The 14,530-nt window shown below is 34.9% G+C and overlaps 1 protein-coding gene across 1 annotated transcript; it reads left to right on the top strand.

Annotated features, from left to right (window-relative positions):
• Positions 1 to 12,180: 12,180 nt before the first annotated feature.
• Positions 12,181 to 13,164, top strand: LOC133294122 (cytosolic sulfotransferase 15-like). Its single transcript, XM_061492777.1, has one exon. The coding sequence runs from the start codon at positions 12,181 to 12,183 to the stop codon at positions 13,162 to 13,164; it is 984 nt and encodes a 327-aa protein (XP_061348761.1).
• The last annotated feature ends 1,366 nt before the right edge of the window (positions 13,165 to 14,530 follow it).

Here is a 14,530-nt window from a genome sequence, read left to right as displayed (position 1 = left end):
GCTGTAATTTGACTGAGACAATGTATCTTGGTTGTTATGAGTGCAATTTCGATATGATGCTTTTTTTTCTGGATATCTATTTCATGTTGTTTGAGTTCCCAATTGAAAACTAAATTAAATAAAATGGGCAGTCTATTATCAAAGAAATGATGTTAGAAGTGACAATAAATATTAGTAGAGCCACATCTTGTGATGAGGTGACACTAAGACAGTGAAGAATGCTACTCGTCTTCATATTTCCATGTCCTAATTCTGGGTTTGGTTTTGTCCATAAGAAAGCGTTGTCAATAACCAGAGAGTAAAATGTGCCATAATTTCTAAAGCGTTGCATTGCATCTGATTTCTTTGTTAATAGATTAGAAGAAAACTTAGCTCATTATTGATAAGAAGCTGCCTACTGTAAACATAATTAGTAATAGAATAGGCAATATCAAATTTATAATTACTAATTTGAATTCGAGTTGAGTATGACCATAAAAGGTGATAAAACTTTCTCTATTAAATTTTAACACAATTATATATTCAGGACTCGAACTTAAAATTATTGATTAAGTTGAAACAACTCCTCATAAGTTAATCCAGATAATAATCATGCCACATTAGTAATTGGTAATTGCGTAAGATCCCCTAAATGACCGTAGTGAAAGAAATGTATGCTGTTAGAGAAGATGTGATAAGTATTTCAAATGCCCTGTCTAAAATAAATGGATGCCAACAGCAGTTAAGACACTTCAAATTCCATGTTCATGATTCAAGTACTTCCATGCCACCTAGCCAAACATGGGGCCAAATTTAATTCTAACAATCTATAATTTATTAAATTGTTAACCACTATCGGCTAAGCTCTCACAACTTCCAAAAAATATATACATGCATTTGTCTCTAATCAGCATATATGAAATTACCAATATCAAATAACTTGTAATTATTGTAGGGAATTTTTATTTTATTAAAGCTAGAGATATCTTCTACTCAACCTGAAACACCAATCTCACAAGAAATTTCATCTCAACATTCATCTCAAAGAAATCAACACAGGGGAAAAACTGATCCAAGTTGGGCACACTGTAAACAACTTGTTGAAGAGAATGGAAAAGTTGTTCTAGTGTGTCTTTATTGTGATAAGATAATTAGGGGAGGTGGCATCAATCGGCTTAAAACCCACTTGGCAGGAGAAGAAGGGCAAGTTGAACAATGCAAGAAGGTTCCGGTAGATGTTCGTTTTCAAATGAAGCAAAATATTGATGAGTGCAGGAACAAAAAAAAAAGAAAAGTTCAAGAGGAATATCAAGATAGTAATCCATCTGATGAACATCAAGTACTACCAGTTGATGAAGTGCTAGAAAATCCATCTAGAAAAGCTCCTTCTACATCTCAAAAGGGGAAGAATATTAATCCTCTAGGTTTTTATTTTATGCCTAGAACAACTCCTGGAGCTTAACCTGGCATTAAAAGTGTGTTGCAGAGTAAAGAAGTAACGGAGAAGTGTGACATCGCAATTTCCAAATGGATGATTGATGCTGGTGTTCCATTTAATGCTGTTAATTCATCATATTACCAGCCAATGATTGATGCTATTTGTAGCATGGGTCCAGGGTATAAAGGTCCAAACTTTTACAGAGTTCGTGGTCATTTGTTGAATAAGTGGGTTGCCAAAGTCAAGAAACTTTTTGAGAGTTATCGCACTGCTTGGAAGCAAACAAGATGTACTATTATGGCAGATGGGTGGACTAATCGTTGTAGGAGAACTCTTATCAATTTTCTAGTTTATTGCCCAAAAGGAACTATTTTTCTGAAGTCGGTTGATGCTTCTAATGCTTCAAAAACTGCAGATTTATTGTATAAGCTTTTTAAAGATGTGGTGTTAGAGTTATTGGAGGCTGAGTTTCCTACTATTTTTTGGTCTCCTTGTGCTGCTCATTGTATAAATTTGATGTTACAAGACTTTGGAAAGTTAGAGGAAGTAAATGTTGTTGTGTCTCATGCTGCCAAAATTACCACCATACTTAACAGTTGAAGAAATGGAAGTTTTACGGACGGAGCTTGCACATATGTCCATTCAACCAACTTTGGATGAAGCAGGTGTGTTTACTTATTGTTTTATGATTATTTGATTGTTTGACTACTTCATGTTAATAACTAACATACATGAAAAATTGGCATTTGTTTTAGATCAACTAAATTTGGATGATGATGATGAAGATGAGGCACAAGACAACACCATGGAAAGTGCAAATCAAACTGAAGGCAATGAAGAAGGAGAACATGAATTAATTGACACAACTTTGCCTCGTTGGGCATAATTATATGTTCTTGTGCTAGCAATTTGATCTGTTTGTTTTCTCTTGATAGTGACAAAAGCTATTGTTGTAGACTTGTGATGGATATTAAATGTTTAAGGACAGGACAAATATTATATGTTTGTTGGATCTTTTGTTGGAAAATGTTGTGTGATTTATTGCTTTTCAAATTAGAATTTTTGGAATTGGTATCATATTTTACAGGTATTTGTATATACTTACCGGGTCATGCGGTTGAACCAGTGACCCGGTACCTCGACCGGGTCGATGACCAGGCCGAGTTTAATAACATTGCCTTATATTATGGAACCAGGTAGGCATGTTGTTGTGCGTAATGTAAGAACCCGCACCGTTAATTAAGGAAGTTAATTAATTAATTATGTGAAATTAGGAAATAATTCCATAATTGACCCTAATAATTATTATGAGGCTTAGATAATTATAGTAAGTGAGTAATAATGCTGAAAGTCATTTTTCGGACGAAAAGTGCAGATACCGGTTCTGCTACTCGGTATAATTGCGTGCCGATGAAGTATCCCGGAAAATTATAAAAAGTGTGTATATGTCACTAGAATAATATATAGGACTTGTAAACAAGTTTCAAGTTAAAATAATGAGAACTGGTGCCATAACTGATAATGGCTATGGAAAAACGCGTACCGGAAAGGTGTTGCGAAAAATAAAATAAAAATATGACAAATCTTAGAAAAATGAGTAGGTTCAAAATCCTAAGTTTGGGATTAAAATGCTAAGCGTAGCTATTAATGCTAATACTGTGTGTTTAAGTGTTAAACCGCTATAAATAGGCATGATTGGCCCAAAACCCTAGGCCATACATTCAGAATACATGACTTGGAGGCTGACCAGTTTCTCCTTACTCTATTCCATGGCTTCTTCACCCATTTTGTGAGCCTTGTGACCCATTTTCTTCCTTTTCTCTTCACTTTCTCCTTGTAAACACTTGAGTGAGTGCCTTGTGAGGGTGAAGCTCAACTTTTGCTGAGTTGAGGGTTCTGTTTGGGGAAGTGTTGAGGGCTGACTTGTGGGTTTGGGTGTTGTGGAGTCTTTGTTCTTGGTTGAGTGGCTTCAAGGAGCAACCTTTGGAGAGGAAGGACCTTGTGTGTGCACCATTTTCGTGTCCTTGTGTGTGCTAGACTTTAGGAGCTTCAAGTGAGCTCCAAGAGCACCTTGTGCTTCTGTTTGAAGCTTGGGTAAGTTGTACCAACCATGATCATGAGTTTTAATGCTTAAAAATGGAACCTTGATGCATGTTTAAGCTAGAAATGCATGTTTAAGCTAAAGATCATAACTTAAGGTTGGGTAAGGTTAAACACACCTAGAAATGCATGTTTAAGCTTCTGTAATCGGTAAAAATGGAACCTTTGGATTGATATCTCGCGAAATGCAGAATCTGAGTTCTGTCGCGAAATATCCGGATATTGGGTTAGAAATATCCGGATATTGATATCCGGATATGGATATCCGGATATAGATATCCGGATATAGGGATCTAAATATCCGGATATTGATATCCGGATATGCCCCCGACAAATATTCGGATATTCTGGGTTTTCGTGAACAATGAAGGTACTGTTCATACATAATATTATTTTGGGTTTGTGGACCCATGATTGGCTACTGTGGACTTCTGTAATGATTATGTAAGTCAGAATCTAAGTGATTAAGGGCTTGTGGCTTTGTGAGAAGCCTAAAGACGTAAAACGTAAAAGAAAGGCATTGTCTTTGTGTCTTATACTTGTTAAGTATGATTATTGATATATTGATGGTCCGAAAAAGATTGTTATTCTGTTGTGTTTGGGCCTTGAGCTTGTGTGGACTCTTGGCTTGGATTGTTAGCTTGCAAGGTAAGCTTTCGTGTCCTCGGTTTAGCCATTGTCGGTTCCACCATGTCCCATGGGGGTATGGTTATATGCATGATGTTATTTTCATGATATATTGATTTGTGAAATGTTGTTGAGCTGTTATATGCGAGTGCCTTTATGATATGCATGTGGTGTTCCACCTATACGGTAAGCCTGAGTATGTGGTACATACAAGAGGGTGAGGTTGTGGGTGAGGTGTAAGCGGTGTTCCTTGTACTTATTGTGGGGTTGTAGACGTACGTCCTGCATTTCTCTGGCCAGTAGAATAGTGATAACACACATGGCATGAATATCTGTTGCACTGCATAGTTTTGGAACTTATATTGTTAAATGCTTTTGAACTTATATTGCTCGTGTAAGTGAGCTTGGGGTGGAAGATCCTTGAGGACCCCTTGTCTTACTGAGATTTATTTTTAGAGATCTCACCTGTAACACCCTGTATATATCCGGTAATGTTATAATATCATCGTATTAAGCTGCGCTTAATTAAAATTGCGGAATATCTTTTTTCTTTTCAATTATGACGTCATTATACTTAGCCAAGTTGAATACTTAATTCATTTTCAAAACATTGCAAAAGACAGCTAACTGAAATACCTAATAGCATAAACAACATAAGTATGACTCTAGTCACGGAACTACAACACGTGGACCGGACAACCCTGATAGTTTATACAACCCAGTTAAACTTAAACATAACAGAAATCAAAGTGGCGTGGACAAACCCCATGCTCACCCAAATAAAGCATCAAACCCAACATAAGTCTCAACATCAACAACATAATAATAAGACGGAAAACATAAACAACATCCAATCCAGTCATGTCAGCATAAATATAACAATAATCATCAACTAAGCTTCGGCCTCCTGCCGCCAGAGGCATCAGCCCCCAAATTACCTGAACCTGAAATAAGCGCCCCCAAACGTGGGGTGAGATCTCTAAACAAGAAATCTCAATAAGATAAGGGGTCCTCAAGGACTCTTCCGTCCCAAGCTCACTTACAAGTATAATATAAGTTCAAAAGCACTAATTTCAATGCATGTTCATGTTAAGGCATATATATCATGACAGTATAATCTCTTGCTCAACGAGCTAAATACTATAACTCATTAATCATGAGATGTATGTAAATGCGGTTCGACTGGCCAGGGAACAGGATAGGGATTATGCACGTCTGCGACCCATCGAAACATAAGAGTCGTTGTCTGATCGTGTAAGTGACAACATCACTTTCATACACTACATGTCTTACACACCAGAGTCGCTGTCTGATTGTGCAAGTAGTCAACAATTAATTTAATACATCTCAGGCACATATCAATGCATATTTCATCTTTCATAAAAGCATACCATGCATATAAACCACCCTCCCATGGAGGTTGGTGGAACAAACAACAGACAAATCCGAGGACACGAAAGCTTACCTTGCAAGCAAACAATCCAAGCCAAGAGTCCAACCAATGCTCAAGGCCTAAACACAGTAGAATCACAATCTGTTTCGGATCAACAATATATCAATAATCATGCTTAACAAGCATAAGACACAAAGACAACGCCTTTCCTTTGCGTTTCTGTTAATATATGGATGTCCTAGAGACAATCTTTTGATTAGATTAGGACATATATGGACCTTTTATATTGTCGCAAATAAATAAAAAGCACTCTTTATCCTGTTTCATATTTTGTCTCAATATTATAGTTAATATTTTATATGAGTAACTGGATGAACCCCTTGGAATAAAATAGGTATCTCTTGAGTATCTGTGATGAGATCACGATCATGAGGATTCAAGGATACTGGATGTTTATTCCTAATTTTATGTTACTAGTCTAGAGACACTGAGAATGGGGATCAGTGATCTTGGGTAAGACTAGCACGACTTATCTACTTGTATTCGGATGCAAGGTAAAGACCTCATGAGCTATAGATATGGAGATGTCTTAGCTAAAATCGTGGGTGGACCTATAAGAGTATAGCTCGCACTGAACAGAACCACAAAGAGACTCTATGAGGAAATCTTACAAAAGTATCATTAGAGCAATCTCTTAATATTTGGGTATGTCTTTCCTTAGACCATAAGTTGTCACCTAGACTGTGTTCTAGAAGGCATGTTTTGATTGTATACCTCGTCTGCTTGAAACATAGAGACTCATAGGTATACTTTTGGGCATGTCCTGAAAGAGCACATGCCTAGGGTGATAAGCTGAAGGAATTCGTCAAATCTCTGTAAGGGATTAGGTTATCTGTAAATCGGAGAAATTGGGATGACATTTACAGGACTCGGGAATCTATGCATAATAAAAGAGATCATGAGATGATCTGCCTTTAGAGTTAGTAAATTGAAGATTTCCTATTTCGAATAAAGCTTACCCTAAACCGCAAGGGTTGATACGTTTCCTTGCCCTAGGTTTAATGGGAAGGTAACCGTGACGAAAGGAAATACATACGGTAACCAAATATGTATAATAGGATGATTAAGTCATTAACCTAACTAGCTCTGGGGCAACAAAGCATTGCTAGTGCTCTGTGTTGTCATTAGATGGGTTGTGGGCTTGTTGGGCCCAAGCCCATTTATGTCAGTGGCTATGTTGGGTCTAATGGGTCACACACTAACACCTTATTGTCATGATGATATAGCATTAAAGGTATTGGGCCTAATAATGGTTGTTAGCCCAAGAAGAAGTTTGGAAGCCCACCTAAAAGGGAAAAGGACGCATGGATCATGTAATGGGCTTGGATGGTCCAGGACATTACTAATTAATTTAATTAGTTAAATTAATTATCAAATATTTAAATTTTGAATTTTGAACTTGAAATTTGAATTTTGAAATTGAATTTTGAATTTGAATTTTGAAATTCGAATTTTGAATTTGAAATTTGAATTTTGAATTTTGAATTTTGAATTTTGAATTTTGAATTTTGAATTTGAATTTTGAAATTTGAATTTAGAATTTAGAATTTAAATTTTGAATTTGAATTTTGAATTTTAATCTTTGAACGTTTGAATTTAAATGTTTGAATTCGAATTTGAATTGGCTATGAAAAGTTGTTTCATAACAAAAGGATAAGATAAGATCTTGTTGGAACAAATCCCTAGGATCAAGAGGAGATCTTTGATCACATCCAAGGCTGAATTTGGGGCGCCACTTTGGTTGTTGTGAGTGTCATCTTGTCAACCAAATAAGCTCCAAATCAGATTTGGTTTGTTGAGAGAATCAGTGAGCTAGTTGGTTCAAATTTGAATGCAACTGCACAACGTATCTGGACTGTTTTTGGGGCTGAATTGGGCGCACCTTATGGCTTGCCATATGATGGTTGTTAAGTCAGATTTTTGTTAAGATATTGACTTGATATCATGAGGATATGATAGGAGGTTGTTGGCAAGATTTGATTTTGCAACAACTCCATTTTTCCTCTCTATTGGGCGCTACTTATGGTCAGATTTTTAGAGAAAAATCTGATCCAATTTTGATAGTTCTCTCATCTCCTTTGGTCATCCTTTTATTGGGGTTTTTCTTAAGAGGTTTTGAAAAATAACCTAGCCATAGATCATCAAATTCATGCACCACTTTTGTGAATTTTTAAGCTGAAAAATTTCACTCTTCTAAACACCTTTACCTAGCCTCCTCCTTCACACATTGGACGCCTAGCAAGCTTTTGTGGTGATCAATTGGTGGCTTTTCAAGAAGAGTTCTTGCATCTTGACGTGGGGTGGTGTGGATCAACGTTAGAGGGTTTGAACCCTTCAAACCTGACACTGATCTCCTTGGTGTTTAAATCACAAACAAAGGTAACATCATGTTGTCTTAAAGCATGAGTCTTGATTGCATGTGTGATTTCGCATGAAATTTTTTGTTTTTCCTTCTCATATGCTTCGTCCTTCAAGGTCATTTAACTTTCAGTTTCAAGTCTTTAGGCTTCTTACAAAGCCTCAAGCCCTTAATCACATGATTCTGACTTAACTTAATCATTACAGAAGTTCAACTTCCACAATCTAGGGTCCACTAACCCCTAACTCAATTCTGTATGAACAATACCGTTACTGTTCTCGGAAACCCAGAATATCCGGATATATGTCGGGGGCATATCCGGATATCACATATCCGGATATCATATCTGGATATCCATATCCGGATATCCATATCCGAATATTTCACGACAGAATACAGTTCTGCATTTCGCGAGATATCCTTCCCAAAGATAGTTCTTTTCATGCATACAGAGGCTCAAACATGCGATTTTAGGTGTGTTTAACATTACCCAACCTTAGGTTATGATCAAAGGTTCATTACATGCATCAAGGTTCCATTTTTAAGCATTAAACTCAAGATCATGGTTGGTACAACTTACCCAAGCTTGGAACTCAGCAAAAGAAGGCTCTTGGAGCTCACAACTTAGTCCATCTATTCTGACTTCTCAAGAAAACGAAAATGGCAAGCAAGACTTGGTTTTTTCTTCACAAAGATAGCACTTGGAGCTTCAACAACCAAGAACAAGGCTCCAACACAACCACCTACTAACTCAGCCCCACACTTTCACACAAGGCAGCACTCTCAACTCAGAAGAAGGCCAACAACACAGCCTCAAAGCTAACTCTCACCCACACCAAGTGTTTAGGAGAATAATTCATGAAGGAAGTGGCCTCAAAGCTCAAGAAATGGAGGAGGAAAGCAATGTAACAGTGCAAAGTGTGCACTTCAGCCGCCCAAGCACGTAGGAAATATGTTATGGCCTAGGGTTTTGGGTCAACTAATGTATTTATAGTGTTTTAAGCCTTAAGCACACAGTATTAGCGCTAATTGCTACGCTTAGCATTTCAATCCCAAACTTTGAAATCTGAACCTACTCATTTTTCTAGGATTTATCATATTTTTATTTTATTTTTTGCAGCACCTTTCCGGTACGCGCTTTCCATAGCCAATATCAGATTCTGGCACCAGTTCTCATTATTTTAACTTGAAACTCGTTTTACAAGTCCTATATATTATTCTAGGAATTATCATGCACTTATTATAATTTTCCGGGATACTTTTTCGGTACGCATTTATACCGAGTAGCAGAACCGGTATGTGCACTTTTCGTCAGAAAATCGACTTTCAGCATTCTTAATCACTTACTACATTTATTTAAGCCTCGTGATAATTATTAGGGTTAATTATGAAATTATTTCCTAATTTCACATAATTAATTAATTAACGGTGCGGGTTCTTACATCACCCCACATTTGGGGCACATATTTCAGGTTCAGGTAATGCGGGGGTTGAGACCTCTGGCGGCAGGAGGCCGGAGCTTAGCTGGTTATATATGTTGTATGCTGACATGACTGGATATTTGATGTTGTTTATGTTTTCTGTCTTTATACTAATATTTGAGTTGAGATTCTTTTGTGGGCTTTGTTGCCTTATTTGGTGAGCATGAGGTTTGTCCATGCCACATTGATGTTAGTACTTTTAGCTTGAGTTGTATAAACTATCAGGGTTGTCCGGTCTACGTGTTGTAGTTCCGTGACTAGAGACACATTTATGCTATATATATATATTGAGGTATTTCAGTTAGCTGTCTTTTGCAATTTACATACAGGCGATGTTTTATGAAATGAATTAAGTAATTCAACTTGGCTAATGATAATGGCGTCATAATTGAACAGAAAAAGATATTTCGCATTTTTAAATTAAGCGTGGCTTAATACGATGATATGATAACAAATCGGATATATACGGGGTGTTACATGTAACATAGAGAAAACATATATCTTCCCCCCCCCCTTTTCAAGGTGAAAAACAAGATAAGAAGAAGGATATAAGTTGATTTGTTTCAAATTTCAACATCAAAGTAGAAACATTACGATAATCATGGATTAATTCAAATGACGGCTTATTCGTGATTTTCGTTTTTTTGTAATTTTGTGATTTCTGTCGTGTTCAATTATATCAGATTCAAAAAATTTTGAAAATTATACTCATCCAGCAGAACCATCATGCCATTAATCATTGCATGGGTTTATATTCAAATTTAAATATAGGTTGTAAACTACGCAAATTGATAGAAAGAAAGGGGAGGAGAGAGAAAAAATGTGGGAGGCAATAAGAAGAAAGAAAGGAGAAAATGGTTTATTTTATTCTGAAAATCTCTACCGTTTGATGAGATTGTAATCTAACGGTGTTGAGAGAGGTAGGCAAATGTAGGCAAAATAAGATTAGGCAGAATAACTTATCCCGAATAATAATAATATGGTGGAGGAAATTCATCCAATTTTATAGTACAAATTCATCCTTTTAATGTCTCGTTATCTAAAATTATCATTATCAATTACTTATCAATATTTAAAGAATAATACAAAAAGATACAAATCTAAAAACGTCATATTAATTGCTTGAATATTTCAACGATAAACATAAAAAGTATAATTATGTAAAAAATACTTTATAATTATAGTTGTCTTCTTCTCTTTTCCTTTTTGTTTATACATATTATAGTTATCTTCAAATGCTTCTCAATTTATTATTATATAACTATAATGAACTTTAAATACTTATCATTACTATGTAATTTTTTAAGAAATAAGAAATATAAATTGAGAGTTACATAATATCAAATAATAATATTCTATTAAGAAATATCAAATAATAATATTCTATTAAGAAATATCAAATAATTATAATCGTTTTTTTTTTTTATTTTCCAATTAACAAAGTAATCCCTACCCTGTTAAGACTCAAAAGTTTCTAACCAAAAAGGGAAACAATTGTTTTATTAAAAGTTAACACTGAAAAGCCAAAAAGGGAAAGGAAAAAAAAAACTTGGTGCTCGTCCCATCATTGTCATTATTCCCTACCCCTGTGCTCGTCCCATCATTGTCAAGGGCATAACCGTCTACTAACATACGGTGTACAATTCAATAGCCATATTAGATAGCAAAAACATCATTTTAAGACTTTTAGGACAAAAATTGCTCATTTAATATTAATTAGATAAAGTTTTTTTCAATTAATACAGTCAAATCTGTTAATGATCTTGACGGACTGATGTTATGTAAGCACCACATAAGCAATTTCGTCGTAGTAAAATTTCAGAAGGTCATAACTTTTGATTCGAGTATTCAAATTAAATAATTTTTTTATCTCACATATAATTTTGTGATATTTACGTAATGATTCCTCATTTAACATATTTTATCTCCAACAAATATAGTTCGAATTTGTAATAATGGTACCACAATCACAAAAACTTTTAAATCTAGAAACTCTCAAGTTCTTTCTGAACTAACACCATGAGCTACAATACATGTCATTCATTGAATTATGTTATTTAATTCCTTTTCTTATTTTTCAACTATCCAATAATAACAAATAATGACAATGGTTTCCTCTCCATCATCGTGGACAGACAATAACGGATAACAATATTTCTTCTTACGGAAAGACATAAAGTACTGATCTTACTGTTGAAAAAATCGTTGCCTCAGAGGCTAACCGAGGGAAAACTTGACCAAGAAATTGATAACACATGCTATAGTTCATGGTGTTGGTTCGGAAAGAACTTAGGAGCTTTTGAGTTTAAACACTTTTGTGATTGTGGAACTATTATTGTAAATTTGAATTATATTTGTCGAAAATATTCCAAACGAGCTGTCATTGCATAGATCTCAAAAAGTTATGTGAAATTAAAAAAAATCATCTTATTTAAATACTCGAGTGAAAAATTAAAGCTTTCCGATGTTTTACGATGACATGACTGTCTATATGGTGCTGACATGACATTAGTCCCATCAAAATCATTGTCTCATAAGTACCAATGATGTATTTAACTACATTAATTTAAAAAAACTTATTCAATTAACTTTAATTCGACAATTTTTTTGCCCAATAATTTTAGAAATGTGCTTTAACCCATATTACTTAATTTCCTCAACATTGAACTACTTGTTGATGCTATAAATAGTAGGTTCTTGTGACTTAAATTCTCATGCCATTCACTACTTGCTAATTATCATTATGCCTACAACAGAAGGAGAGGAGAACCTAAGCCAAGAATGTAAGGAGCTTATTCTCTCTCTTCCCAAAGAGAAAGGTTGGAGAACACGATATCTCTATCTCTTTCAAGACTTTTGGTGCCAGCCGGCTGAAATCCAAGCAATAATCACTTTTCAAAAGCACTTCCAAGCCAATGACAGTGATGTTATTGTGGCCACCATTCCAAAATCTGGTACCACGTGGTTGAAAGCCCTTACCTTTGCCATTGTCAACCGACACCGTTTTTCCACCTTAGAGAACCATCCATTGCTTACTTCAAATCCCCATGACCTTGTTCCTTTCTTTGAATACACTGTTTATGGGGATACACATGACCAAGTTCCTGACCTCTCCAACATGACCGAGCCAAGACTCTTTGGTACTCACATTCCATTCCCTTCACTGGCCAAGTCAATCAAGGAGTCCAATTGTAGGATCATTTACATATGCAGGAACCCTTTTGACACTTTTGTTTCTACCTGGATTTTCATGAACAAAATCAAGCCAGAGTCTTTACCAGCATTCGCACTAGAGGAAGCTTTTGAAATGTATTGCAAGGGGATAATTGGGTTTGGTCCATCTTGGAACCAAATGCTTGGTTATTGGAATGAAAGCATAGCTAGACCACACAAGGTTCTGTTCTTGAAGTATGAAGACCTTAAACAAGATGTGAATTTTCATGTGAAAAGAGTGGCAGAGTTCTTGGGTTGTCCTTTCACTCGAGAGGAGGAAAGTAGTGGAGTGATTGAAAACATAATCCAGCTGTGTAGCTTTGAGAAGATGAAGGAGTTGGAAGCAAATAAATCTGGAACATTTGGTAGGAACTTTGAGAAAAATTACTTGTTTCGTAAGGCTGAAATAGGGGATTGGGTAAATTACCTTTCCCCTTCAATGGTAGAAAAATTATCCAAAATCATAGAAGAAAAGTTATGTGGATCAGGCCTTTCATTTAAACCGTACTCCTAGTGCTAGCAGGTGATGACATATTCACGTGATGATCGAGTGTGGTTATTATATATAATAAGTGGCTGCACAAGAACCATGCAAGTTGCTGCAATGTAGGGCAATAGTGTTGCTGTCGTTTTTACCTTTCCATAATAAATCGGTGTCAGAAGTCCCAGAGGCTATGTGGCTACCTCAATTATTTCCCTTAAGAATCAATTGGAAAAGAAATGTGTGTTAAGTTCTCATTAATTAAGGTTATTTCTTTCATTCAAGTGGCGTATTTACTTTATTATAAACTAAAATATTATTCAGCTTTAATTTTGCAAATTTATTATCTTTGATTATAGATTATGAAAAAAGTATTTATCCTCACATAACTTATATTATTTTATTCTCAAAAAAAAATAGGATCTATAATTTTATTTTATTTTGTCCATTCTTTCTCCTTTTTTATTTATTATTTTTCTCACTTAAAATGACACAACTTACATCTTTTAAAATGACACACTTTTCGCATATATTATTGCATAGTTTGTATAAACCTGAGTACCATCATTATTTATAACCAAAAGAAAAAAAAAAAGAGGTGCGCCATTTGATACATGCTCAACAATCTAAAAAATATAACAGGGGAGATAATGTGACTCATCACTTATGGGACGATTAGTAGAGAAAAAAAAAATTACTCGAAAAATATAATTACTAAAAAATATGGTAGAAAAGTAAGTTCGACAGGAAAGTTAAAAAAATGTTATTTGATTAGTCAAAATATTATCAGAAAAATTCAGTTAAATTTTATTAGTCTATGTTTGATTGAAGGTAAAATATTGATGGAAAAATGAGATGAAATTACCAAACTAACCCTTGACTAAATATAAAGAAGACTTTCTCTCTCCAGCTTTCTTTTGGCACGTTAGAATATTTGTATCCATTGATTTTTTTTTCTTTCTATTTTTTAGTTTGATGGGGTAATTAGAATACCACCCTCTGGATGGTATTTTGAAATGACAAATTTTTTCAATTTTACACACAAATTGAGATTGGTATATAAATTTGAATGATGAGCAAATTTTTTAAAACCTCCTACCAAATATAGTCAACTAAAAAACTCATCTCAACTAATTTTCAATCATTCTAAAAAAATCTCCCACCAAACATTTTCTTAGTGAATAAATGATAAGGAATCAAATAAGCGGGGTGCCTCAGTGGAACGCCACAACGAGAACAAATAAAAACAGAGTTGCTATTAATTTTACTTATTTTTTAAAAAAATTAGAAAACTATTTTAATTTTAAAAATCAATTTTTGAATATTGAGATCAATTTTTAAGAGTCTGATCAGGCCTATGGAAGCGCCGAAACTTAATACTAGTGCACCCTTTGATATA

This window comes from Gastrolobium bilobum, unplaced genomic scaffold, assembly GCF_033153095.1.
Source record: "Gastrolobium bilobum isolate Gb01-03AN ecotype WA unplaced genomic scaffold, APGP_CSIRO_Gbil_v1 utg37764, whole genome shotgun sequence".
NCBI classification, from domain to species: Eukaryota; Viridiplantae; Streptophyta; class Magnoliopsida; order Fabales; family Fabaceae; genus Gastrolobium; species Gastrolobium bilobum.
Note: the sequence above shows the minus strand (reverse complement) of the source record. Positions and strands in the feature narration are given on the sequence as shown.